The sequence below is a fragment of the Poecile atricapillus genome, chromosome W (genome assembly GCF_030490865.1).
Source record: "Poecile atricapillus isolate bPoeAtr1 chromosome W, bPoeAtr1.hap1, whole genome shotgun sequence".
Taxonomy (NCBI): Eukaryota; Metazoa; Chordata; class Aves; order Passeriformes; family Paridae; genus Poecile; species Poecile atricapillus.
The window spans coordinates 97,949,235-97,976,464 of NC_081288.1; the positions used below are offsets into that span (position 1 = coordinate 97,949,235).

The 27,230-nt window shown below is 45.6% G+C and overlaps 1 protein-coding gene across 1 annotated transcript; it reads left to right on the forward strand.

Moving 5' to 3' along the window:
• Nucleotides 1–26,377, forward strand: LOC131592117 (uncharacterized). Its single transcript, XM_058863396.1, has 3 exons — nt 1–702; nt 6,208–8,236; nt 26,028–26,377. Exons 1-3 carry the CDS (start codon nt 1–3, stop codon nt 26,375–26,377), a joined length of 3,081 nt encoding a protein of 1,026 aa, XP_058719379.1.
• The last annotated feature ends 853 nt before the right edge of the window (nt 26,378–27,230 follow it).

Sequence of the window (27,230 nt, forward strand, 5' to 3'; positions counted from 1 at the left end):
ATGGGCCCCGCCGCCGCTGCGGCTCCGCCGACCCCCGGCGGCGCGGTCCCCGCGGTCCCGCCTGCCCCCGCCGACACCGTGGTTCCCGGCTCCGCCACCCCACCCACCCTCGGCATCGCGGTTCCCACAGCTCAGCTCCCCTACACCCCCTCCGTGCCGCCCGCGCCGCCTTGGTGCCCCACAGGCTCCGCTTTCCCGGCGCCCGTGGTGCCGCCGGCCCCGCCGCCGCCGCCATCCAGCGACACCGATCTGTGCGGTGCGGCGCGGCCCGATCCGAAATGCCCGCTGCCGTACACCACTCCCCCATGCTGCCCTGCGGCGCTGACGCCATCCACGAATGCGCAGTCACAATTTCTGTCGCCGGCGCTCCTGCCTCTGTCGTCCCCGGGCCCCCCGTGCCACCCCCCCATGCCAGCCTCTCAAACCGCGGAGGGGGAGAGTAAGGACGGGCACGGGACCCCGGCTCTACAACTGCTGACACCCGCGTCGCCTCTGCCACCGCCCAGCCCAGCCACTGTCCAGTCCCCGCCATGCGTCTTCACGTCCCCGCGTCCACCACCGAAGCCGCCCGACACCGGCACACGGCCCCCGCCTGTCTCTGCCCCGCTGCTAACACCGGCACAGATCCCGTCTGTATCCGCTACGCCAGCAACTCTCCCCGACAACGCGAAACAGCGACAGCCACGGCCCCCGCGCACCGATGTACTGCCACTCCCGGGCTCACCTACACGACTCTTGAACTGCCCTGCACCACAACCAGCAGCCACGAAAGACGGGGGAGAACGGGAGCGAGAAATAGAGGGAAATAAAGAAAGAGATTATTCAAAAGCAGATACCGTACCACCAACAGTGACAATTCAAGCAAAGGAACTTAGAAAGACTTTGAGAGAAAGTGATCTACCAGAGACAGTTCAACAAAAAACAAACGAATTCCCGTTATTTGCATGAATGCATGTTGTTTTTACCCTTTTGCATCAATCTTTGTAGTAAAACTTTACCTGTAAATCAGCCCAAGATAAATGCCTGGGTTGCCTTAGCCAAAGACTGCAAGCTTTGATACCATCTGCTTGTCAGATCATACTGTTCCCATTCATAAACAGCTGCAAAATTTGAAAAATTTAGCCAAACAAACTGATATTGATAATTCTAAAGTGAATCAATCTGACCTTCAAAAGTTAGAGAAGCTGGACAATTTGTTTAAAGTTTTAAGCTTTGCACCTTGGCTAAGAGAACTCTGTAAAATAAGTTTAATTGTTTTAATAAGTGTTAATTGTAGTTTTAGGAGCAGTACCCGTTATACTTCAGTGTGTGCAAAAACTAACAAATAAGACAGTTTCTATTATCTTAAATAGTTCATCGAGACGGGAGATGTTGGGGAAGGTGAAACAGGGAAACCTTATGAATGTGATGGTTTAACAAAAGATTCTGGAAATATGAAGGCTAGAATCAAAGTAGAAATGAAAGCCTGCTTTGAGTCATAGGATACTGAGTACTGGTTAACCAAAGAACAATAGCTTAGCCAGCTAGAGGAGAATCCCTGTTGATAAAACAATGTCCTTCTGCTGATAAAGAATGCAAAGGTCAAGAAGCAAGGAAAGAACTTGTAAGGTTTTGTAGAATCTAAAATGCAACACTGTATGTTAATAGAGGGAAGCGCATAGGCTGTATGTAAATTCTTTAGTGGGTGTGTCTCATGGTGATTGGTTACTAAGAATTAGAATATTCACGATAGAAAAAGATATATTGAATTGTAACAAGAACTTCGCTCTCTTTACTCTTTACTCTGACCTCTGACCTCTTAACTCTTCTCTCGGACCCCTTACCCTTTCCCTCTTACCCCTCTCCCCCTCTCCCCCGCTCCTAACTCTCAGCCCCCTCTCCCTGCTCCTACCCCTCTCGTCCTCCCTGCTCTCTCCCTCTGCTTTTTCCCTCTTTCTCTCTGCTCTCTTACTCCCTCCCTCCCTCATCCAACCTCACCTCCCCTGTTCTACCTGTTCTCTCCCTTCCCCCGGACCACGTGGACGCCGAGGCTGGTGGCGGACACGGGTCTCCCCTCCTTTTACCCTTATAATAAATTGCTTATACTTAAACAGCTTGACCCTGGAGAAGTCTCTCACCGCGAGCGAGAATTTATTACACTCCAATAAGCAAGTGCCAGATTCTGCACCTGGAACAGGGTAATCTTGGTTATATGTACAAACTGGGGGGGGGGGAATGGATGCTATATTGAAGCCATAAAATAGATAGCCTTCGAGAAATAATGGGTTAAAACATAGAATGTGAAGCATTTGAAGAAAGTTTAGCATTTAGGAAATACCCGGAGCAATAAATTGGCTAGGACTAGGAACACAATGACAAGAGAGGAAGATAAGGATGGAAACCACCGGACAAAGCATACTTCGAGCCAAAGCTAAAGCATGCCTAATGCCAATATGTCAAGTTGACCCTAGGAGCCTGGCCAAAGCTTAGGAACTCAGCCAACTACACCGGGAATAGACCAAATTTGGAGAGAAGTTCAAAAGTTTAAAGAGGAAGACTCCTCGAAGACCCTCGCCCACGATGAAGGCCGACCGGAACGACCCCCGAAAAGATCCTCAAAACAGAAGTTTCCGCCCACGCTCCGCCTACGGCACGCCCCATATGAATATGCATGGACATGATGTAATCCCAAACCTAAAACTGTATAAAAGGCACGCTTTTGCTGTAAGACTTTGGAAAAATCCCTTTAGAGATTTCCCCAACGTGCACGTTGCTAATAAAATACCTCCTGTCTATCTGACTTAAACTGAGTCTCTTAGACAGTTATTTTATCGCCTTTTGGGGCAAGATTCGGCATCAGTTCTGGCGACCCAGATGGGACCAAACAGGAGACCCAGACTTTGAGGGGTTCCCTCCGAGGAGCCGGTACGGGGCCGGGATCCTCTGGGGCCCCTGACGGATTTTTGTCAGAAGAGACTCCCCTCTCGGACCAGCGCTCCTCGGCAGAGGAAGGATTCCCTGCATCTCCTGCTCCAATTAAGAGGTATTTTTAATTGTTTATTGGTTTTGGTGTAAAGCGCTTTATTGGGACACGGGGGTCAGACGTGACCACCGAAGGGTAAACCAGGGGACGCCCTGGTAAAAATCCCTAATTGGTACCATTTGTGTTCGATATCTCGGACATCATAGGTTTTGGTACCATTGGTGTTTGTCCCTAATTGGTACCATTTGTGTTCGATATCTCGAACATCATAGGTTTTGGTACCATTGGTGTTTGTATGTGTTTTGTGTCATAGGTTTTGGTACCATTGGTGTTTGTATGTGTTTTGTGTCATAGGTTTTGGTACCATTGGTGTTTGTATGTGTTTTGTGTGTTCGTTTTGTGTGTTTGTTGCAAAGTTTTATAGGAGACATCTTGTCACTCTTTATGTAATAGATTGAAACGCGCATTGTGCTGTCTACGTGCCTTGATTTTGGGAAGCCGGTACCTCACAGTTTGTGGGCGATTTTTTTGTGACCAAACCTGGTAAAATAATTTTATTTTATAAGTGTGTGTTGTATGTGAGGGTGAGTGAGACGCAGCGTAGCTGCGAAGCGAGAGGGAGTCCTGCTCCGCATTTCCTGTTCTTCGCGAGAAGCCAGGTCGGAAACGGACGAAGCGATTGAGATTGTGTGCATGAAGTGTTAAAATATATCAGCATATCGTGGTTGCGAGAGAGGGACTGTTTCGGTTAACAGGAAACGCAGATACAGGGGATAGTCATGGGAGGTCAACAGAGTAAGGACGTAAATATGAAAACCCCCTTAGGGTGCATCCTAAAGCATTGGAAGGACCTGGGAGGGATTCCGGGGGGAAACATAAGTAAAAAGACACTTCTCAAATATTGTACGCAGTGGTGGCCATTGTATAAGTTAGATGATAATGAGAAATGGCCGCCCGAGGGAACAATTAATTATAATACCATTTTACAATTAATGCTCTTCCTCCGCCGGCTCAATAAGTGGGATGAAGTGATGTACGCAGACATGTTTTTCACCTTGAGGAATAAACCTGAGTGGCAAAAAGAGTGTGGAATTAATGTAGCCCCTCAGGATCCTCTAGTATTAGCCCTGGAAAAAGATAAGAAAGATTCAAAGCCCAAAGAACGTTGCTGCGATGCATGTAGCATTGGGCAACAATGTCTTAAGTTAACAAGAAGGGACAGTGGAAAGGAGAGCGAAATAAGCCTGTGGGAATACCATCCATTTGCCCCAGGACGAGAAGGGCCCCTCCCCAGGCCAAAAGAGGAACAAGGGGATCCTACCCCATTAAAGGAACTAGAACGATGGTGGAAATCTAAGTTTGGGCACAGCCCCCAGAGGCTAGACAACAGTTGGAAGGAGGGCAGCCCATTAAAATCAGGGATTGACGGGAGGAAAAACAGCCCTCAGGGACTAGATAGTCCACAGGGGCCAGGGAGCTACATGGATGCTGACAGCCCACCCAGACTGGAAGTTGAGGGGGAGGAAGGCAGTGGGTCAGAAGCAGAGAGCCGAAGGGAGACACGTAGCATACCCGAGCTCAGTCCATATGGAGATAGCAACACCTCCAGAAATGGAGGCGTCTGTAGAATGGAAACCAGTACACCAAGGACTGGGGATAAAAGCAATTCACCGGGAGGTGACGTCCCTAAATTGAGATACAGCGAGAAGAATGATAATGAGACATGCGAAAGGGAGGCAGAGAGTAACTCACAGAAACTGAACATAGTAATTCAGATAGAGGATAAGAGAAGTGGAGGGGGAGCAGAGGATGAGAGGAACCGCAGCCCGGGACAGGATAAGAGCTGGCAGATACAAAAGAGGCAACAGACGCAGGATGAGAATCGGATGGATTGTGTGATAGAGATAGGAGAGGAAAATGAAGAACAGGAGGGGGGAAAGAAGAAAGAGAAGAGAAAGAATAGAGAAGGCATTGAGGCACAGGAAGAAGATCCCGGGGAGGGGACCAGTCACTCGTATTACACCAGATCTGTGGCACGGGGGGAAGCAAAGCAAGGGGAGAAAGGGAATCGCACGATAGCTCCTCTCCGACAAGTTATGCCAATGGTAGGGGAAAAGACTAGAGTAAAGGTGCCATTCTCGACGAGTGATTTGAACAATTGGAGGGATGAGGCAAGGAACTTCAGGAGGAATCCAGAGGGAGTAGCAAAGAGGTTTGAACTAATGGCAAAGAACTTAGATATTGATTGGGAGGATATAGAAGTGATGTTGTCAGAGTTGACAGATACGGAAAGAGAACTCGTATTGGAAACGGGGAGGCGACATGCCCAACTATTATCGGGGAGACTAGAAGATAATTTTCCCAGCAGTAAACCAGAGTGGGACCCGGGCAACGCGGAACACTATCAACGGCTAGTGCAGTATAGAAAATTGATAGCGATGGGTTTGCGTAATGCGATCCCTAAGGCTGTCAATTGGTCGATGCTGTATGATGTCAGGCAGGGAAAGGATGAGACCCCGTCAGAATTTCTGGATAGGCTTAGGGCAGCAATGAGACAATACACACCCCTGGACCCAGCAACAGAGGAAGGGAAACAGCATTTGTTAGGGTTAATGATGGGACAGAGTAACCCAGACATCAGGAAGAAATTACAAAAGCTCGAGCACCCGGCAAATAAAAACCTAGAGACACTGCTGAATGAGGCGTGGAAAGTATACAATAATAGAGAAGTTGAGGAGAAGAAAAAGGAGGACAGGAGGATAGCTCGAGTAGTGGCTGTAGCAGTGGCAGCTCAGAAGACAGGCTACTCGGAACCTGGAACCAGGGGAAGAGGTAGAGACAACCCAGCAGGAAGGGGAAGGAGGCTCCAGCCCCATTCAAACGGGGTAGGGCCGAATCAATGTGCGTACTGCCTGCAGACGGGACACTGGAAGCGAGAATGCCCCCAGCTAAGGGAAAGGCTAATGGCCACCACTACTACCACGCCTCAGGATAGTGAATGAAGGGGACCGGTGGGCCGTACCCTAGCAGACCCACTGGTTAAGATAGAGCTAGGGGAGGGTAAAAAGGAATTAGACTTTTTGATTGATACGGGAGCAACCTTTTCGGTTTTAAATCAAGAATTTGTACCTAAAAGTGATGAATTTGTACAAGTTGTGGGAGCAACAGGCCAACCAGAAAAGGCTTACTTTTTGAGACCCATTAAATACAAAATTGGGAAGCAAATGGGAATTCATCAGTTCCTGTATTTACCAAATTCACCAAAACCCCTACTAGGGAGGGACTTATTGGAGAACTTGGGGGCTGTATTAAAGTTTAACAAAGATCAATTGGAGTTTCAAGTAAATGAAGAACAACTGATTACAGCTTTAAGCCTAACGATCAGTTGTGTAGAGCCTAAACCTGAAAGCCACAATTTCGAGCAAATCCTGAGCAAGGCGTACCCATTGGTGTGGGCTACTGATATACCTGGAAAATCAAAACAAGCAGCACCGATTGTCGTTGAACTTAAAGCTGGGACAAAACCGGTGAAAAAGAAACAATACCCTCTGAGGATAGAAGATAGGAAAGGGATTGAGCCCACAATCAGAAGGTTTATGGAACTGGGGTTATTGGTAGAATGCGAATCAGATTTTAATACACCAATCCTGCCAGTCAAGAAACCTAATGGAACCTATAGGTTAGTCCAGGATTTGAGAGCAGTAAATGAAATAACTAAGGCATTGCATCCGGTAGTTGCTAACCCATACACGCTTTTGACCAGACTGAAGGAGAATTTGGCCTGGTTCACCGTATTAGATTTAAAAGACGCGTTCTTTTGCCTCCCCTTAGCTCTCGAGAGTCAAAGGATTTTTGCCTTCGAGTGGGAATCTGTAGATAGTGGAAGAAAGACCCAACTCACCTGGACAGTGTTGCCCCAAGGGTGGTGCAATTCCCCTACGGTTTTTGGGAATCAGTTAGCCAAGGAACTAGAACAGTGGGAAAGGCCGCTGGGAGATGGCACCCTTCTGCAGTACGTAGACGACCTCCTAATAGCAACAGCGACAGAGGAAGAATGCATTGAATGGACTATTTCCTTGCTGAATTTCCTGGGTTTAAGTGGATATAGAGTCTCTCAACAGAAAGCACAGCTGGTACAGAAACAAGTGGTGTACCTGGGATACGAAGTCTCCAAAGGACAGCGATCCCTGGGAGCAGCTAGGAAAGAGGCCATCTGCCAGATGCCCAAACCAGAGACGGTGAGAGATCTGCGTGCCTTTTTGGGGATGACAGGTTGGTGTCGGCTATGGATCTACTCGTACGGGATACTTGCTAAACCACTGTATGATTTGTTGAAGGGGACTAAGAACATCCTAGTTTGGACTCCCGAGGCAGAAGAAGCCTTCAAGAAGCTGAAGATGGAACTAATGAGAGCACCAGCCTTAGGTCTCCCAGATGTATCAAAACCATTCTGGCTGTTCTCCCACGAACGACAAGGGATGGCCTTAGGAGTCCTAGCACAGCAGCTGGGACCACACAAGAGAGCTGTGGCCTACTTCTCTAAGCGATTGGATGAAGTAAGTAAAGGATGGCCAAGCTGTCTGAGGGCAGTGGCCGCAGTGATAATTAACATAGAAGAGGCCAGGAAGCTCACGCTGGGCCAAAAGGTGACTGTACTAGTATCCCACACCGTGTCGGCTGTGCTGGAACAGAAAGGCAACCATTGGTTGTCGCCTTCCAGATTCCTAAAATACCAGGCCGTTCTGGCTGAATCAGATGATGTAACCATTCAGGTAACTAACATTGTGAACCCAGCTTCATTTCTAGAAGGAAGAGCCCCGGCAGAACCCATCGAACACAACTGCCTGGAAACAATTGAAGCTGTCTATTCCAGTCGCCCGGACCTCAAAGAAGAGCCGTTCGAAGATGCGGACAACTGGTTCTCGGATGGCAGCAGCTTCGTGAAGCAAGGAGTAAGAATGGCTGGTTATGCAGTCACTACTACAGAAAGGGTAATTGAGTCGAACCCCTTGCCCACAGGAACTTCAGCCCAGAAGGCAGAACTGATAGCTCTGACTCGAGCTCTGGAATTGGCAGAGAACATGCAAATCAATATATGGACAGACTCTAAATATGCCTTTTCTGTTGTACATGCTCATGGGGCCATCTGGAAAGAAAGAGGACTGTTGACTACACAAGGAAAAACAGTTAAACATGCAGAGGAGGTTCTGCGATTGCTAGAGGCGGTCCAACTCCCAGCTCAAGTGGCCATAATGCATTGTAAGGGACATCTGAAAGGCAATACTATTCCAGAAATAGGAAATAGAAAGGCAGATACAGAGGCCAAATTGGCTGCCACAAGGTCTAGGAAAGTGGGAATAACGGCCCTAATACCAGGAGACCTGGATATCAGTATCAAGCCAGATTACCAGGAATCAGACCATAGATGGATTCAAAGAAATAAGGGCAAAATATTAGAAAATGGTTGGGGTCAATTGGAAACAGGACAGTTAGTAGTACCAGGAAATGTGATGTGGCAGTTTGTAAAAGCAGAACATGAGAAGGCCCATTGGGGTTTGGATCCGCTTTACCAATATTTGCAAACCAGGATAGCAGGACCGAAATTATTTACTACTATAAAGCACGTAACATCCCAGTGCGAACGGTGCCTGAAAAATAACCCGAATACGGGAACCAAGATACACCAAGGAGCCATAAGTCGAGGTAAATTCCCAGGTGAGGTATGGCAAATTGATTTTTCTGAGCTCCCAAGAAAAGGGGGGTTTCGATATTTGTTGGTATTAACTGATACATTTTCTGGGTGGCCTGAAGCATTCCCTTGCAGGACAAACAAGGAAAGAGAAGTGACCAAAATACTGCTGAATGAAATCATTCCGCGGTTTGGGGTACCGAAGAGTATTTCCTCGGATAGGGGTACACACTTCTGTGCGAAAGTGGTGAGAGCAATAAGCAAAGCATTACAAATCAAATGGCAATTACATACGCCTTATCATCCACAGGCCAGTGGACAAGTAGAAAAAATGAATCATCTTATTAAGCAGCAAATTGCCAAAATATGCCAAGAGACTAATTTGCAATGGTATCAAGCCTTGCCTATTGCTCTGCTGAGGCTGAGAGTCAAACCAAGGTCAAAAGAGAAGCTAAGCCCATTCGAAATCCTGTATGGTAGACCTTATGCTATGCAAGTTGTAAACGGGGATGCCATAGACCAAATCGGTAACCAGTACATTTATGATTATGTAATTACTGTGGGGAAACAATTGGATAAGAATGCTACCGTGGTGATAGAGCACCAACCTAAACAACCTGATTGTAAATTGCATCCGTTTAATCCCGGTGATTGGGTGTATGTTAAGAATCTTTTAGGAAAACCCCTGCAAGAGAAGTGGGAGGGACCTTTCCAAGTGCTGCTGACTACCTTCACCGCGGTCCGGATCAAGGAGCGACCTACGTGGATTCATTACTCGCGGGTCAAGAAAGCTCCAGAGAGTAAACAAGAGGAACGGACATCATGATCTTGACTTCACCACAGGCCCTTTCAACCCTGATCGTTGGACTCTCGATAAGTATAGTTCTTCCCCAAGACTCTGCCCCAATAGACCCATGGTCTCACGCACACCAGTGTATTCACCCGGAATGGGGAGCGAAGGGACCCTATTTCGAGGTATATGCCCTACGTAACAATCAGCCATACTCAAGTAAATTATGGCATCAACCTTCCATGGTAGCATACAAGGGAGACCAAATCCAAATTGGGTGTCGAGAGCTTGACTCAGTGGAAGGAAGAACAAGGCAGTTAGTATTAACAATTCGATCCTTGAGGAAATCAGCATCCGAACAAAACCTAATTACCTTTAGTCCGGTAAAAATGGGCAAGCCCACTATTTGGAGGCAGCAAAAGGGCCCAATTTCATGTCGGTGGAGTGATTTCCGGGAAGATCCAACCGGATCACAGCCCCAAAACACAGTAATTTATAGAGAAGATTCGCTTGGGGAGCTGCGTCCTCAAAACATAACCCTTGACCCTCACCCTCTTCTTTTTCCTGCGGGAAAGATCGTGGCATCTGGTGGTCCCGAAGAAGGGAAGGCACGGTGTGAGATGGCATTTAGATTGGATCAATCGATGTCGTTCATATGCGAAAGACAGTTGAAGATACCGGAACAAGGTCTTAGCCTAGAGGGGGTCCCTGGTGGGCATGCTGTTGAATATAAGGTGGCACTATCGGAAGACGGGATCTCCTTATATCCAAATCTAGACTTGCCCCAAGAAACCACTCCACCAGCGGAATGCAAAGTAGTGCACAATTTAACCTTTGTAGGGCCTCAAGTGATAAGGAAATCTAATGAACTAAAATTATTATTGGATCCCACTTATTCCCTGAAAAAGGTGCAGATGAATATACATGCCGATGTTACGCATCTGCAGAAGGATTGCCGACCATTTGTACAGCAAAGCCTTAAGGGATGGAATGCATGGTTAGCAACTAGGTCCTATCACAGGCGGGCGCAAAGGGATATAAGTGGATGGGTTGGTACTGGATTTGGAATACTGAATGCAGTAGATCAAGAAGTATTGGTGAACAAATTGAGCACTGTCACCACCAACTTAGGAAAACTCAAAGTGCCGCTGAGTTCATCTATGCTTACATTGGCAGAAACACAATCGCTAGTAGTAAAATTACTAACCATGGTAGCAAACCATACTGCAGAGGATTTTGTAAAGCTCGCTGATTACACAGGAGAACTTAGTAAAGACATTGCACTCGCTGTCCAATGCTCTCAGACACAACAGTGGGTACAATCAGTAGCGGCAGGAATAATGAGAGAAGGAACGTCAGGTATATTACCTCAAGAACTAAGGGAAACAATATTAAAGGACAATCATACTACACAATTCGAGAAAGACCATCAAGCCTGGTGGCAGTTAGTAAATTTCACTTATGAACCTCAACAGGAACATATCGAAGCTTATGTCCTCACCATCAGTGCGGCAGAGAAAAGAGCTATTTTTCCTATCCTCACCTTAGGGACAATACAACAAGATGTCATTGTCAAGCCAATAGATCACAATGTTTGGGCCAGTTATAATTATATCAAAAATAAGTGGCAATCGGTTAGCACGGAAGCATGTATTCCTAGAGGACAGCTAGGCTATGTTTGCGAAAACGCTGTAGTAGAAGCAGAAGATTTATGCTTAGATGCTGAAAATAGAGTGTGCACCTTTGAAGTGCTTTTGCATAATAGAACACAGTCACAAGTTTACTATATAGGGAATGGGTGTGCTTGCGTACGGACAGCCTGTGACAATGTCACTATAGATAATTGCCAAGAGGAAACTAACAATACTAACTTTTGTGTGTGCAACTTTACCAAAATAGTGGGTTGCGATTTTCATTATACTGTCCCAATAACTACTCAACAGCTACTTAACACAGATTTTAACCTGTATCGAGAAATACCAGAGTTGCAAATAGGGATGGATGTCAAAATTCTTAAAGCAATGCTCGCACACCCTAAAGTAAAGAAATTGGTGCAAAGAGTGAATCAAACGACTAAACGGATGGTATGGCAGGTAGAACATGATTCAGAAAGAATAAAGAATGTCCTCACCGAAGTAGAACAAGTAGGCCAGCATCATTGGTGGGATATCTTCACAGGATTTTCCCCAACAGCTACACAAGTTTTCAATTACCTGGTGCACCCAATGATATTGGTAGTTGTAGCCCTGTTGGTATTAACTTTAACAAATATTTTTATGTGGTGGAAGCTAAGGATCATAATGAAAAGGACCCAAATGGTTTGGGCTATGGTACGAGCGCATCAGCGCTCTTAGGATCAGACCTTGACGAAAGAATTCGTAAGTCATAAGAAAAGGGGGGAATGAAGCCATAAAATAGATAGCCTTCGAGAAATAATGGGTTAAAACATAGAATGTGAAGCATTTGAAGAAAGTTTAGCATTTAGGAAATACCCGGAGCAATAAATTGGCTAGGACTAGGAACACAATGACAAGAGAGGAAGATAAGGATGGAAACCACCGGACAAAGCATACTTCGAGCCAAAGCTAAAGCATGCCTAATGCCAATATGTCAAGTTGACCCTAGGAGCCTGGCCAAAGCTTAGGAACTCAGCCAACTACACCGGGAATAGACCAAATTTGGAGAGAAGTTCAAAAGTTTAAAGAGGAAGACTCCTCGAAGACCCTCGCCCACGATGAAGGCCGACCGGAACGACCCCCGAAAAGATCCTCAAAACAGAAGTTTCCGCCCACGCTCCGCCTACGGCACGCCCCATATGAATATGCATGGACATGATGTAATCCCAAACCTAAAACTGTATAAAAGGCACGCTTTTGCTGTAAGACTTTGGAAAAATCCCTTTAGAGATTTCCCCAACGTGCACGTTGCTAATAAAATACCTCCTGTCTATCTGACTTAAACTGAGTCTCTTAGACAGTTATTTTATCGCCTTTTGGGGCAAGATTCGGCATCAATATGTACAAACAAGAGGCTGGACAGCAGCACTGTGGAAAGGGATCTGAGGGTTTGGCTTGATGTCAAGTTGAATATGAGTCAGCAGTGTGCCCTGGAAGCCAAAAGGACCAAATGTGTCCTGGGGTGTTGGGAAGGTAGAATTAGAAAGAAATTATAAATATGACTCTTTAGCCAGAAAGGCTAAGGAAGAAATACAAATGAAAGCACGGTTTGAATAATTCAAAGAAACCAGGCTGGTGTGCCAGAACACATTCTTTCCCCCAATAAAACTGAGACCCCTCTCCCCAGCCTTATAAGGAAAGGTCTGAAAGACCCTGAGATAACTAAAAATATGCAAAAACAGCGATTTCTATAGGTCACATACAAATGTTACTGTATTAGTATACTTAGAAAGATTGGTTAGTAAAGGAATAGAATATTCAAATGTATGGGTTATATAAGTAATTGTAAAAGAGAGTTCTCTCTCTTACTATGCTCTCTTGGTCTCTCTTGCTACTCTCTTACTACGCTCTCTTGGCTCTCTCTTAGCCCTCTTGGTTCTCTTGTTTCTCTTAGCCTTTTTGCCTCACGCTTTCTACACTCTTGCTGCTATCTTTTTCCTGCTCTTTCCTGCTCTTCTTTATATCTTTTTCCCCGGCTCTCTCACTTCTGTTCTGTCACTCTCTTCTTAAGTCTTGAGCTCATGTATTCATATTTTACCCCCTTTTGTATTGTTCTCTCCAAGCCTGCTTTGAGCTCTATCTGCTGGCTCATAGCAGGCTCTCTCGCTCTCTCTCTCTCTCTCTCTCTCTCTCTCTCCCATGCCCTGAAATAAACTTCTAACACCTAACTCGACTATAGAGGTCTCTGCCGTGTCTCAGACCATCCACCCCGAAGCGTCTCCTACACTGGGGTGCATCAGGCACAGTATCACCAGCTGGTCAAAAGATGTGATTGTCCCACTCTGCACTGGTGGAGCACCACCTCAAGTACGGTGTGCAGTTTTGGGCACTCAACATAAGAAGGACATAAAATTATTAGAGTGTGGCCAGAGGCAGGGGACTGATATGGTGAAAGATCTCGAGGGCAAGACTTATGAGGAGCAGTTGAGGCCACTTGGCTTGTTCAGTTTGGAGGTGAGGCAAGGCGGGGCAGGGAGGCTGAAGGGACACTGTTGCAGTCTGCAACCTCCTCAAGAGGGGGAGCAAAAGAGAGGTGCTGATGGAGCAAGTTCAGAGAAGAGCAAGAAAGCTGGTGAAGGGGCTGGAGCACAAGTCGTATGGGGAGCAGCTGAAGGAACTGGAATTGTTTAGCCTGGAGAAAAGGAGTCTGAGGGGAGACCTTATTGCTCTCTACCACTCCCTGAAAGGAAGTTGTAGTGATGTGGGGGTCAGTTTCTTCTCCCAGGTTAAAAGTAACAGGATGAGAGGGAATGGCTTCAAGTTGTGCCAGGTGAAGGTTTAGATTAGATATTAGGAATTATTTTTTTTCTCAGAAAGGATTGGAAAGCATTGGAACAGACTTCTCAGGGAAGTGGTGAAGTCACCATCCCTGGAAGTGTTCAAAAAACATGTGGATATGGCACCTGAGGACATGGTTTAATGGTGAACATGATGGTGGTGCTTGGTTGACAGTTGGACTTGATGATCTTAGAGGTATTTTCCAACCTTAATGATTCTATGATTCTGTGGTGGAAATGGTATTAAGCTGCATCAGGAGTAGTTTAGATTGGACATGAGGAAAAAGTTCTTCACTGAGAGGGTGGTCTGTCACTGGAAGTGATCATGGTACCAAGCCTGTCAAAGTTCAAGGATCTTCTGGATGCTCTTAGTCATATGATTTAGTTTTAGGTATTCCTGTGAGGAGCAGGGAGTTGAACTCAATGGTCCTTACGTCAATTAGCAGGAAATGGTCTTCCAAATGGATGCTGACTATCTGAATGAGCTGCATGTATTCTCTCACATAGCAGCCATTCTCAAAATCAGGCTGCACCAGTTTAACAGGCATTTGTTCAGTATCCACACAGAGGGCTACAAAATGTATGTCAGAGTATCTAAGGTTGAAAGGGTTCTCAGCATAATTGCTGCTAAAAGCAAGACAGAATAATCTTTAATTAATTAATTTCTAAAGGTTGGCTACCAAATAATTTTTATCTCATGAAAACTGTTGCCAAAATACTGTGACTGTAAGTGCACAGTAATGCTTTAGAGCCACCCTACCCATGATGGTTAAGAAAGCATTGGCATCAGGAAGCACTTTATTACTGTGAAGGTGACTGAGTGCTCAAACAAGTTGGCCAGAGTGGTTGCCTTGGAGATATCATGGTTCTAGTAAGCCAGCTCTAAATGGCCCTACTTGAGCAAGGAAGTTGGGCTTAGATGATCTCAACAGGTCTCTTCCAACCTCAACTATTCTGTGACTTGAAGGCTGTTTCTTCTTGACACTGTACTCTAATCTGTTCTGTCAAACAACATTTGCATGCTTACTTGTTTGGAAAGAACAGGATAAGCTGTGGTACAAGCCTTAAAGGTGGGTCTTTATCTCAGTTGACTGGGCTGTCAATTTGTGTTCTCAAAGGAAGAAACTTCATGTGCCTATCTTTGAAGGAAAAAATCAAACCTGTTTCAGGCCTTGGCACAAATAAAAGGAAATAGCTTTCCCTGACTACATATTTGTAGAATGTTTTAGAAACATCTTCAGCTTATGAATATATAATCAGCTGTTATATAGGTAGGAGGGTTGTAGCTGCCAGTGTTACAAGGAAATTATCAAATCAGTTTAAAGTTGTAATCTTTTCTTCTATGTAGTTAATTTGCACAGATATATTTCCACTTAGATCCATCAGGGCCTAATAGGACTAATAGAAATTAAAATGAGAATAGTAAATTCTACTTCAAATAATTCTAAATATATTGATTTTTCTCTTGAAATATTTTTTACATCCATTCTCAAAGAAGGTATGTCTCGTCTTAATTTTTTAAGAGATCATCTTTTTCTGAATTTTACAATTACTCATTTCTATTGTGGAAGTAGAAATGCTAAGGCCTGGGTGGGCCTCTTGAGTCGATTCTCATCCTGTCTCATGGGCTTCTTGATTGAACTCTCACCCTGTCTCCTGAAACAATAATCACTGTGTAACCTTCATGAACAGCCTGTGTGCTAAAGAAAGCAGACTCTAAACCAGCCTTGAGCAGTTCTGTGGTCTTATGTATGTGACAGATATTAATAACTCACATTCTGTTATCTGTCTTTGGCACAGCGTCTTTAAGTGTATAAAACTTGTGTCCACTTTACACTGACAGAGTTCACATCAGCAGAGACTGTTGCTCCGTGCTCTCTCCAATAGCTTCTGTTCTGATCTGATGTAAATTGTATTCCATTTTTTCCATGACAAATTTGAAGCTATAAGTCAGATTCACACATCATGCTTCACTTGGGAGGACTGTTACTATGGGGTTAAATGTTTCTGAAAATCATGTAGAAGTAGGCCACAAGAATGCTTAGTATTAGGGATGGTTTAGCAAGCTAAAATGTTTATAGTAATGAGAATTGGTACTTGGGGACTCTAAGATACCTAGAGATAAGATTCATACATGTTCATACAAGGATGAGCTAACTCTAATGAAGCAGTATGATAAGGTTAATGAAGCAATATTGATAAGGTTTAATGAAGCAATATTGATAAGGTTGTTATAGTGATTACTACTACAGCTGAAATTGTGTAAATATGTGCATTTTGGACAAAGATGATGAAGTTAGATTTGGGTTCCTGATACCCCTAGTTCCTGTGCGCTTCAATAAAAGCACCTGCATATAATCATTCTGTGATTATGTGTGTTCTCGAATGCTAACATTTTGCAACCCAGATGGGACCCTGTGAGTGCTGCTGAGTGAGTTCACAACCCGATCACGCTCCAGCCGGCACCGAGGGATTCTCGTGAATCCCATCCAGCCGCGACCGTCTCTGCCGCTCACAATCTCCCTCTGAGAGGTAAGGTGCTTTTCAGTCTGGTCTGGTGCTTGCCGATAAGTCACAGTGAAAGCTATGCACGGTTGGGCTAAAGGAATTCCTGGTATTGCCTAGGTGCCATCTGTCAGACAACTGCGAAAGCATTGCAGGTTCGGCATCAGTGGTGTATTGTAGCTGTAATATGGAGAAGCTTAAAGGGATTTTGGGTGGCAATGCCCCTATACCATGCACTTCTCCTTTGGGGTACATATTAGCACACTGGAAACAGGGTAATTTTGGGCAAGATTTATGTAAAGTTGATTGATTATTGTAATACATGGTGGCCAGGATATGCCCTGGACAGTGGAGAAAAGTGCCTGAGGAATGGATCTTTGCAATATAATGCTATTGTACAATTGATGTTGTTCTGTAAGTGAGGGGGAAAGTGGGATGAAGTTCCATATGTTGATTTGTTTTTCTATTTGTGAGATAAGCCAAAATGGCAGTCTGAGTGTGGATTGATGGTGGTTAAGGCATGTGTGAGTGATAAATGTGAGGTTTCTGTTAAAGGAAAGTGTTGTTTAGAACACCTGGCATTGAAAGCAAGTTTGCATCAGGGGAACGATATGGATGTTGATTTACAAGTGGTTCTAACAGAACCAAAATAACCTGATTCTATTTTGTCTGCCCCTACTTCACCCAATTATATTTCACCCAATCCTATTTCACCTAATCCTGCTTCACCCTTCCCTCTTTACCCTCCTCTACCACCTTCACCTGATTCTTCTTCTCTGGGAGATGATCAAAATTTAACTGTGATACAAGGAAATGTGAAAACTGTGGGTGAGGAAGATAGCAGTAGCGGGGGTGATGATAATAAATCAGTGACACCAGTATCCCATCGGACTTGGTCAAAGCTTGCCCTGGTCCTGTGTAAAATGGGAAAAAGAGTTGGGCAGACAAAAGTGGACTGTAATTGCCCCCTTGAGACAAAGAGGAGTGGAAGGGCCAGTGTTTGTAAAAGTGCCTTTCTCCCCTGCAGATTTGGTAATTTGGAAAAAATCAGCTGGAACTTAGAGAGAAAATCCTGATAAAGTAGCAAGGGTGGTAAAAATTATTATGAAAACTCAGAATCCAGACTGGGATGATATACAAGTAATATTAGATAATTTAATGGATTCTTCTGAGAAAGAGATGGTGCTAAGAGCAGCCAAGGAGAGAGTGAGAGAAGATCTCAGAACTGGGCTGGTGACAGGGACTTTAGATGAGAACTTTCCGACCAAGGATCCAGGGTGGGATCCTAATGCATTCGGGGATATGCAGAGGCTGAAGAGATATCAAGAGTGAGTTCAGATAGGGGTTCAGAACACTGTGCCAAAAGCTATGAATTGGTCTAAATTGTATAAGACAAGAAAAGAAAGAATCCACTGCTATATAACTGGGTCCCCAACCTCTCTGTTACCACTGTCCACCTCGCAGCGGGCAGGGAGGCTGGGAACGTAGTTTTAGCTGGCCAGACGAGGCCCTAAAAACGAGGCTCTTTCCCTTTGCTGAGATGGCAGTTGCATTTTTATTTCTTGGGATCCTTCAGGGTGAGATGGCAGGAGGGAAAGAGGAAGAGGTATGAGAGGCACCCCCTTTTTCAGGACAGAGGAAGGGGTTGTGGGAGATTTACACAACCAATAAGGGAACCTGGGGAGAACAAGATAAGGGAAAGAACTTACAATCTACATTTTCGGGGGTACATTTTTTGGGTCATACCATTTTTCCTAACTGCATTACAACATCTTACCCTTTCTTATTATATAAAATTTTTGTTGAAGGGTTGTGAGATCATTTTGATACCGATCACGAGTTTGTCCACCACTCGTGATTGACAGGCTGGTCCAGTTGCTTCCGGTCCTCTAGATCTATGTGGTTGATCCCTGAGGCAGTAGATACTAATTTCTTGAGAGCTTTTAAAACTAAACAATGGACAATCCCGAAGGCTAGCATGATTAGAAACAGAACAACAAAAAACAAGATTGTTTTGATTATCGAGGTCCACCATCCTGTGAGTCCCCAGCCTTTGAACAGCTCACTAAACCAGTCCTCAGCTTCTTGCTTCACTTGTCCAATCAAGTTCTTCATTTCTCGGAGGGCTCCGTGGACGTTGGGAGCTTTTGAGGACTGGTTTAGGCAGCAAAGTCCTTCAAATTCCTGGCATTCGTGTCCATGCAGCAGCAAAAGAAAATCTATAGCCGCCCTGTTCCGGAGGGTAGTTTGTCTGGTAATTTCTTCATCTTCGAGGAGGGAGCTGAGGGCAGTGGATGTTAAGTTGGCCTGTTTCACTACCCAGCATTCTAACTGTCCTAATTCACCTAATGCCTGGGCAGCTGCAACCCATGGAAGAAATATGGATACAGCAATTCTTTTTGATTTTGCCCAATGAAAAATGTCAGAATCACAATTTGGATCTAAAATGTCAGTGTTTCTTTTGTAAATTTTGTGGGTTGAATTTTCTTTTTGAATCCATTTTTTAATTTGGGTTTGGTTAGGTACCAACAGGGACAGCCTCCCAAAAGTACACGGTCCTCCTCGAAGGCGAGATGGGATCCCTGCCCACGCTCTATCTCCACAAATCAGAAATAGGCTTTTAGGGAGGGTTCTTGGATGTGAACGGAGAGGATCATCTGCTGTGACGTGACTCCGCACACTACACCATTGCCTTGCCTTAAATTCATTTCGATATTGTACTACGTGATGCTATAATTTAGGGTCTGTCAGTGTGTTATACATAAGGTGGATACAGAAGGGTGCAGGAGCAGAACCTAATAGCTCTAATTCTTGGGGTTCTTTTTCTGCTCTGGGCAATTTTGGTAGCCACTCTTCCACAGGGTTTTTAACTGTTACCGTCAACAGAGGCTGACGGTTTTCGAGTGGCTGGGTGCTATGTGTTTTGGGATCTGTATTAAACTTAGGATCACTAAAGCTGGATGAAAATTCTTCAGCCTGCAGGGAAATTCCCACCAGAGAGGTAGACATAGGGTCTTTTGCTGCTGCAGTGGACAGGCAGATATTATCTTGTTGGAGTGTTTGTGCCAGGGTCACCCAGATGTTCTGTTGTGGTTGAGGGACGATCCAGGCAGTGGTCAGGCTTCTCAGAGCGAGCAGGATGACAGCAGGGGTAGGGTTCATCCTGAGTTTGAGTGTGAAGTAGGTTTTTTCTAAAAGAAAAGAAACAAACATTTTCAAAACACATTCACAGTCAATGTAAGCAGGTCAGAGAATAGCCAGAGGTTAGGAAGGTTTCTTCTTGCTTTTTCCAGCGGCGTCTTCTTTTGGAAGCAACATCCACTAGTCTCTCTTCTTCTTCTGCTGGGGCTGGGTTTTTGGGAACAAAAGGCTTTACCCATTTCTCAGGAATGCATAGGGGCCTGCAGGGGTGGATACACAAGCATAACCACGCCCCCAGGTGACAAGTTCATAGGGGCCCTTGCTTTGCCGAGTTTCAGGGTCCCTGATTAAAACAAGTGGACGCTGTGCCAATTTAAACTGATCACCACTGTTAAAATGCCGAGTCACAGGAGGATTCATGTTTTCAAATGAACAGTTCAGGAAATTGATGGTAAACATAGCTTTGCAAAGCTTTTGCTGTGGAGACATCCACCCTGTTCTACTACTTTGCCTGGCTAGGACTTGTTTGAGCGTCTGGTGGGTACGCTCAATCACAGCTTGACCTGTGGGGAGTGGGGGATGCCAGTTTTATGTTCCACTCCCCACTGCTGGACAAATTCCAGGAACTCCTTGGATTTATACGCTGGGCCATTGTCTGTTTAAATTTCTTTATGGATCCCCAGAACTAAAAAGGCCTGTACTAAGTGTTTGGCATGTACAGATTTTTCTCCTGCATGAGCAGAGGCATACACTGCTCCTGAGTATTTATCAATGCTCACATGTACATACTTAAGGCGACCAAAACTGGGAATGTGAGTGATATCTGTTTGCCACACCTCACAGCTTCCAAGGCCTCGGGGATTAACTCTGATGCCTAATGATGGCACTGCCTGGAGCGGACAATTGGGACAGGTAGCCACAATGGCTTTAGCCTGACCCCGTGTCAGCTGGAACTGACGAATCAGTCCTGGCACATTTTGATGGTATTGCTGGTGGCTCAGCTTTACCTGTTGGAACACATCTGGGAGACGTTCCTTTTCAGCTGGGGCAGCAAGGGAATCAGCCTTCCGGTTTCCCTCAGCGATTTCACCTGGCAAATCGGAATGCGATCTTATGTGCATCACATAGAAAGGTTGTTCTCGATTTGAAATCAAATAAATCAGTTTTGAGAGCCGTCTAATGAGATGTTCGTTCTCAATGTCCTTGAGAACTGCCTGCTCTGCTCTGGACACCACTCCTGCTGCGTAGGCTGAGTCAGTAACCAAATTAATGGGTTCTGAAAACTTCTCAAGGGCTCTCACAGCCACAGCCAGTTCAGCTATCTGGGGTGATCCTTCTACAAACTCAACATCAGCTTCCCAAAGCTGAGTCTGTGGATTTCTCCAAGTCATCACCGACTTGTGGGATGTCCCAGATGCATCAGTGAACACTGTAAGAGCTTTGAGTGGCCTTCAGCTCCTTTTCTCATGAGGAATGAGGTGGAATTCCTCATGAAACAATTTGTGTGATTGTGCATGGACCGAAATTTGCCCACTATAGCTGTCCAGAGCTAACTGGAGGTTAGCATTGCTCTGCAGCAGATGCTCAAACATCTCTTTGATCAGTCTCTCATGGGAGTTTTTGCCTTCTCCAGAGAGCCTGACTGGGAGGTGAATACACATAAAGTCACACCCTGCCAGTTCTCACAGTCTTACCCTGGCCTTTTGGATCAGCTGAGCCATCAGCTCTTGTGGCTTGGTGATAGTTTTGGGCCCTTGATGGGAGAGGAAGACCCACTCTATGATTAAGAGTGCATCTCTCTGCCCCTCAGCCCACTGGAATATTAACCCATGTAAGTGTGGTAGTTTCCCTAGAACAATAAATTTGAAAGGCAGCTCAGGCTTGAAGCGATGTGCCTGTCTTTGTCTCAAGGCCCTTTGTGCTTTTTTAATTGTGGTTTTTGCTTCTGGAGTCAGTTTCCCGGGAGAAAGCAGCTCTCTCTCCCCTTTCAATAAATTGAGCAGGGGGCTCAGGTCTTCATTAGTGAGACCTAGCCATGGTCTGACCCAGTTTAGTGACCCGCATAGGGATTGGAGATCTGCTAGAGTTTTAGGATTGCTAATAATTTCTAATTTCTGTGGAACAACAGTCCGTTTACTTATCTCCAAGCCCAAGTATTTCCAAGGTGTCATCTTTTGAACTTTGTCTTCCTGCAATTGGAATCCAGCAGAGGTTAAAACTTTAACCACTAGGTCAAGGGTGTCTTGCAGCATGTTGTTATTGGGACAGCACACTAATACGTCATCCATGTAGTGCAAAATGATGGCACCTTTTTTTTCAGCACTCACAGGGGACAGCAATGACCCCACATACCACTGGCAGATGAAGGGGCTCGCTTTCATCCCCTGATGTTGATGTATTTTATATATTAGTAAAGGCCTGTCTGCACAAACCAGTCTTTGAAATAAGTCGTGATATTAAAGGCTAAAGTCCTTGAAACCTTCCTGCAGAAGAGAGAGTAAAGCAAAACAATATCCTTGTGTATAAGAGAAAGAATGTAAACCTGTGTGTATTAGCCAATAGTAACTTGATTAGCCCACAGACCCTGTAGAACCCTATAAAAGGTGTGTTAATAATAGAAATAAACAGTGTTCACATTTACTTCTGTGAAGGCTGGTGAATAAGCTGGCGATCCTTCAAAACCCTGAGGTAATACTGTCCAGTGGTACCATTTCCTTGGGGCTTCTCGGTTAATTGTGGGAATGGAAAAGGCAAACCGTGGTCCATCCTCGGGGTGCAGGGGAATTTGAAAAAAACAGTCTTTAATATGTAGAACTGCTAATAGCCAATTCTGTGGTAACATAGTCGGGGATGGCTTACCTGGTTGAAGAGACCCCATGTCCATTATTTTTTTGTTTATTTCTCTCAAATCCTGAAGGAGGCGCCACTTATCCTTCCCTGGCTTTTTTATCACAAACACCAGGGAATTCCAAGGGCTGGTTGTTTCTACTATGTGTCCCTTGGCCAATTCTTCTTCCACCAATTTTTCTAGCGCCCCGAGTTTTTGTTTGCTGAGAGGCCACTGGTTCACCCAAATTGGATTATTATCTAACCAAGATAGCTTTTGGACCGGACGCTCTACAGCGGCCTCCATCAAAAATCCTGAGGTGTCTCAGGAATTGGTAATTTCACTCCCCACTGGGACATGGTGTCTCTTTCCCACAGGGGGCACTCGTAATCAGTGACAAAAGGGCAGATATTAGCTAACCTACCCTCCGGACCTTCAATCTGGATGATATCTTTAGCGATTTTTGCCAGTTTCATTCTTCCAACACCCTGTATTTTTCCTGCCATGGGTTGCAGTTCCCAATGTGAGGGCCACACTGTTTCAGGTATGATGGTCACATCTGCCCCAGTGTCAATTAACCTGTCTACATGGAGATGTTCTGATTTATGTGTTAGGTTACACCCCATAATGGGTTTGTCTTCACCCACCACTTCTGCCCAGTAGACTCCTGGTGCTTTGTCATCTACTGGGACTTCTGTTGGAAGAGGGATCTCCTGGGCTATTATCTGCCCTTTGGCTACCCAGAAGGGTGGTTGAGGACATCTTGCCAAGAGAATGAGGTGTGTTAGGTCTTCCTTAATTGTCATGGGAGCCACCTCAATCTCTATTGGTGTGTATGCTCTGTCTCCAATAACAAAATACCTATTATCCAGTCCAGCCAGGTCTTGTGAATTGTCTTGCAAGTCCACTCCAATGACAGTCCAACGGTCATTTCTGAAACAAAAAGCTTTAGAAGTTACAAGTCTGAATCGCTTTTGCGTTTGCCAGATCTTATTAGGCAAATGTTCTCCACAATTATGTTTCTGCAGCCTCTCACCCTGCTCCCTTTCCTCCCCTTTTCCCATTAGTCTTTTTCTGTTTCAGGTCTGTCATTTTTATGTCTCTGCGCTTGACAGAAAAGCGCTGAGAATTCAGTTTTTTGGATTTGTTACAGCTTCATTCTGGTGTTTCCCTTGTTGCTGGTTTTGAGGACAGTTCCTTGCAAAATGTCCTGGCTTCTTGCACTGGAAACAGATGATGTGCTGCAGCTGTTTGGGTGACATCTCTGGCTTGTTCATCCCAGGTGTTACAGCTGCTACAGTCCTTGGGTTGTATGGTCCTGGTTTCTTGTCATGTGCACTGTACAGCTCTGCTTTCTGGGCACACGCTTGGATCATATCTGCTATGGTAGGTGGAGGATAGATGGGCAGATTTAACATCACTTTACAGCAGGCCTTGTTGGCATTTCTTTGTGCCATTTCTTTAATCAGTTCTGCTTTCCCTGCTGGTTCTTGTACTTGCTGTTGTATCTGTAACCTTAGACGATCTACAAAATGTAAGAAACTCTGTGATGGAAATTGGTTAATATTAACATAACTGACTTGCGTTTCTAGTGTAGGTATTTTATTGTAAGCTTTTTCTGCTACTTCACAGATTTTATCTAAAATAGGTTTTGTTAGCACTTGAACCTGATCTTCAGGCTTAGACCACCTTCCCTCCCCACATAGGTGTTCAAAAGTAATTTCATTATTTTCTGCATCTTTTGCATCCTGTATGCTTTGCTTGAGTTCATCTAGGAGGTCTTTTAATGACCTTTTCCACAAACTTTCCCAAAAATCAAATTCAGTGGGTGTTAGGAGGCACCTGAAGAAGTCTTTGATGTCAGTAGGAACTAACTCCTGAGATTTTAAAGTAGCTTTAATAATTATTTTTAATATTTCACTATTTTTGCCAAATTCATGTTGTATTTTACATACCTCTCTGATATGGTAAGCGAAAGGCTGATATTGTCTATTAGCTCTTTTCTTACCAGTATATATCACAGGTGCAGCTGTAGGAATATCCTTATCTTCCCCACAGCCTGTATCTCCAGGGTCTCCCTGCCCATCCCCACCCCCACCAGGCAACGGGGGTTTTGTCTCACCCCCGGGCTGGTGCAGGGACTTATCTGCTCTTGCAGGGGCCCTAGGGGGCCCTGCATCACTCCCGGGCCGGTGAAGGGACGTATTTACAGCCCCAGCAGGCCCAGGGGGTCCGTCCTCACCCCCAGTTGGGTGGAGGGTTTCACCCGCACCCCCACAGGGGCTGGGCAGGGACACATCTCCCCCACCCGGGGGGCGGAGCCAGGACACCCCTTCACCCGCCCCCCCACGGGAGCAGGGCCACCCCTCTCACTCTCCCCCTCCCCGTGGGGACAGGAGGCAGGGGCATGGAGAGCAAGATTGCAACATTTGGGGGTGTGTTTGTAAGGTGATGCCATGCTTGAGCAGGGTATTGCAGGAGGGAGGGAGATGTGAGAGGGACGGGAGGGATTATGGGAGGAGAGAGGGAACTGGGCGGAGTGAGGTACATAGGAGTCATGGGAAGGAGGTGGGGGATACGAGGGAGGTTCTTCCACGTGTATAGCTGGCACATGGCCAACTCCATCTTGGATTTTAGGGACATGGAAGCCCGGTGTCAGGAAAATTAATCCACAAACACCAGAGGTTTATGTCCAAAAAGGAGACAGAGGAGTCCTTTTACTTTATTCGAATAAAGGGAGAGGCCATGGGGCATTCCCCTGGGGTCTCTCAAATTTTTGGAGGGCGCAGCCTTCTTTTTATCCTAATTCCCGGCCGCTTGTCCCTTCTCTCTTTCCCCATAGGCTGAGGTACTTGAGAGGTACAGGCTTCCCGGAACGCCTGATACCGGCGGCGATACCCTCCCCCCCCCCCCCACCCCCAATGCATAATCCCTTCTTAACTTTTATGGAATTCATAGTGTTCTTTCAGTGCCTCTTTGATCTTCTACTGGAATCCATCCCATTGTTTCTGTCGTCTCTCACTGATAGCTACATCTTATCAACTGACCCACAGCTTGTTTGTAAAGACAAGCTCATCATTCCTCTCACCGGGGATTTCACGGTTAGAATATTAGGATATGGGTAAGAATCTCTGGTAGTTTTCGCGACACTATCAGAGCTGGGGGTCTGAATGAGACACATGGCTCCAGAAATGGCACTATTACAGTGCGTTTCTTGAGTTTCTGCATTTTTTTCATGTATCTTTTTCAGCACAGGAGCAGAAGGTATGGGGAAAAAGGTATGGGATACTGAGGAAGGCTGCAATGGCTGTTTTTTTATGTCTTTTTCTCTGTTGATAAATTCTTTTCGAATTATAAGAAAAATTGAGAGATATTTTGAAGTATTTTTTTCTCCTTCCTCTATTTTTAGAGTGAGAATATTGCCAATTTGATTCCATGTAGAGATAGAATTTAGTTCTGACCAATCTAGCTGTGGATTGTTTTGAGATAACCACACTGTGAAACATTTTAACTTTTTTCTAGAGATTTTAACATTTATAGTACTTAAAAATTCTTGCAGTTTGGATTCTAAATTTGGTTGGGGTGTAGATGTGTTAGATCCCATGCCTGTTATTAAAATTGTGTTTTCAAAACTCGTTTTTATCTTGTTTTACTGCAAAGCAACAAAGCGGTGTAGAGGCACTGGGTTGAGAGAAGATTTCGCGGCTGTCGCTGGCGTGCCGCGCGGCTGTCCCGCGAAATGTGGCACGGCCGGCACTGCGCGGGAGCCGCCGCGCGGGGGCGTCTTCCCGCGCCGGGGCCGCCGCCGCCGGTCCCTCGCCGCGCACTCCGCGGCCGCCGCCCGGCCGCGCTTTGCTGTTCCCCGCTGCCTGCGGGGACACGTCCCCGCCGCCGGGTCGGGCGCGCGCTCTGCTGATTCCCGGTTCGGCTCCCGCCCCGCTTCACCTGCCGGGCCGGCCGGCCTGACTCACCACTCACGTTGCCAAGCAGTAGAAAAGCCTCCGGTGTGAATTTGGTTCCCCTGGGCGTGAGGAAGGTACCAATTCAGTCCTTGTAAACTATAATTAACTTTTCAAGGTAGCTGACGTGCCCTAAAACCTGTGTTTCCAGCCGGTTTTAGCGGGTCGTGCCCTCCTTGAGATGCCAACTGCTATATAACTGAGTCCCCAACCTCTCTGTTACCACTGTCCACCTCGCAGCGGGCAGGGAGGCTGGGGACGGAGTTTTAGCTGGCCAGACGAGGCCCTAAAAACGAGGCTCTTTCCCTTTGCTGAGATGGCAGTTGCATTTTTATTTCTTGGGATCCTTCAGGGTGAGATGGCAGGAGGGAAAGAGGAAGAGGTATGAGAGGCACCCCCTTTTTCAGGACAGGGGAAGGGGTTGTGGGAGATTTACACAACCAATAAGGGAACCTGGGGAGAACAAGATAAGGGAAAGAACTTATAATCTACATTTTCAGGGGTACATTTTTTGGGTCATACCATTTTTCCTAACTGCATTAGAACAATCCACTACTGCATTTTTAGAAAGGCTTAAGGAGGCAGCAAGAAAGTATGCAGATATCCAAATAGAAACAGAATAAGTGAAAGTTTAGCTTGCTCTCATTTTCCTTGGGCAGTCGCAGGACGATATTAGGAGAAAATTGCAGAAGTTAGAAGGAGAGGAATTAAGGAATTTGAATAAATTACTTGAAGTGTCTTGGAAAGTATACAATAACAGGAAAAAGAAGCTAGTAAAAAGCAACAGCAAAATCTTTTGGCAGTAATACAAGAGAGAATCCAGGTTTCAGAGGACACGGCAGAGGTGGTCATGGACTGGGGAGGGGTGGACTTGGCAGAGGACGAGTGGGATCAGTTTTGCCAA

Coding starts and splice junctions, on each gene's coding strand:
- LOC131592117 (XM_058863396.1), top strand. CDS start 1: ATGGGCCCCGCCGCCGCTGCGGCTCCGCCGACCCCCGGCGGCGCGGTC. Junction 703..6,207: donor CACGGCCCCCGCGCACCGAT/GTACTGCCACTC, acceptor CATCAGTTCCTG/TATTTACCAAATTCACCAAA. Junction 8,237..26,027: donor GCATTGTAAGGGACATCTGA/AAGGCAATACTA, acceptor TTTACTGCAAAG/CAACAAAGCGGTGTAGAGGC.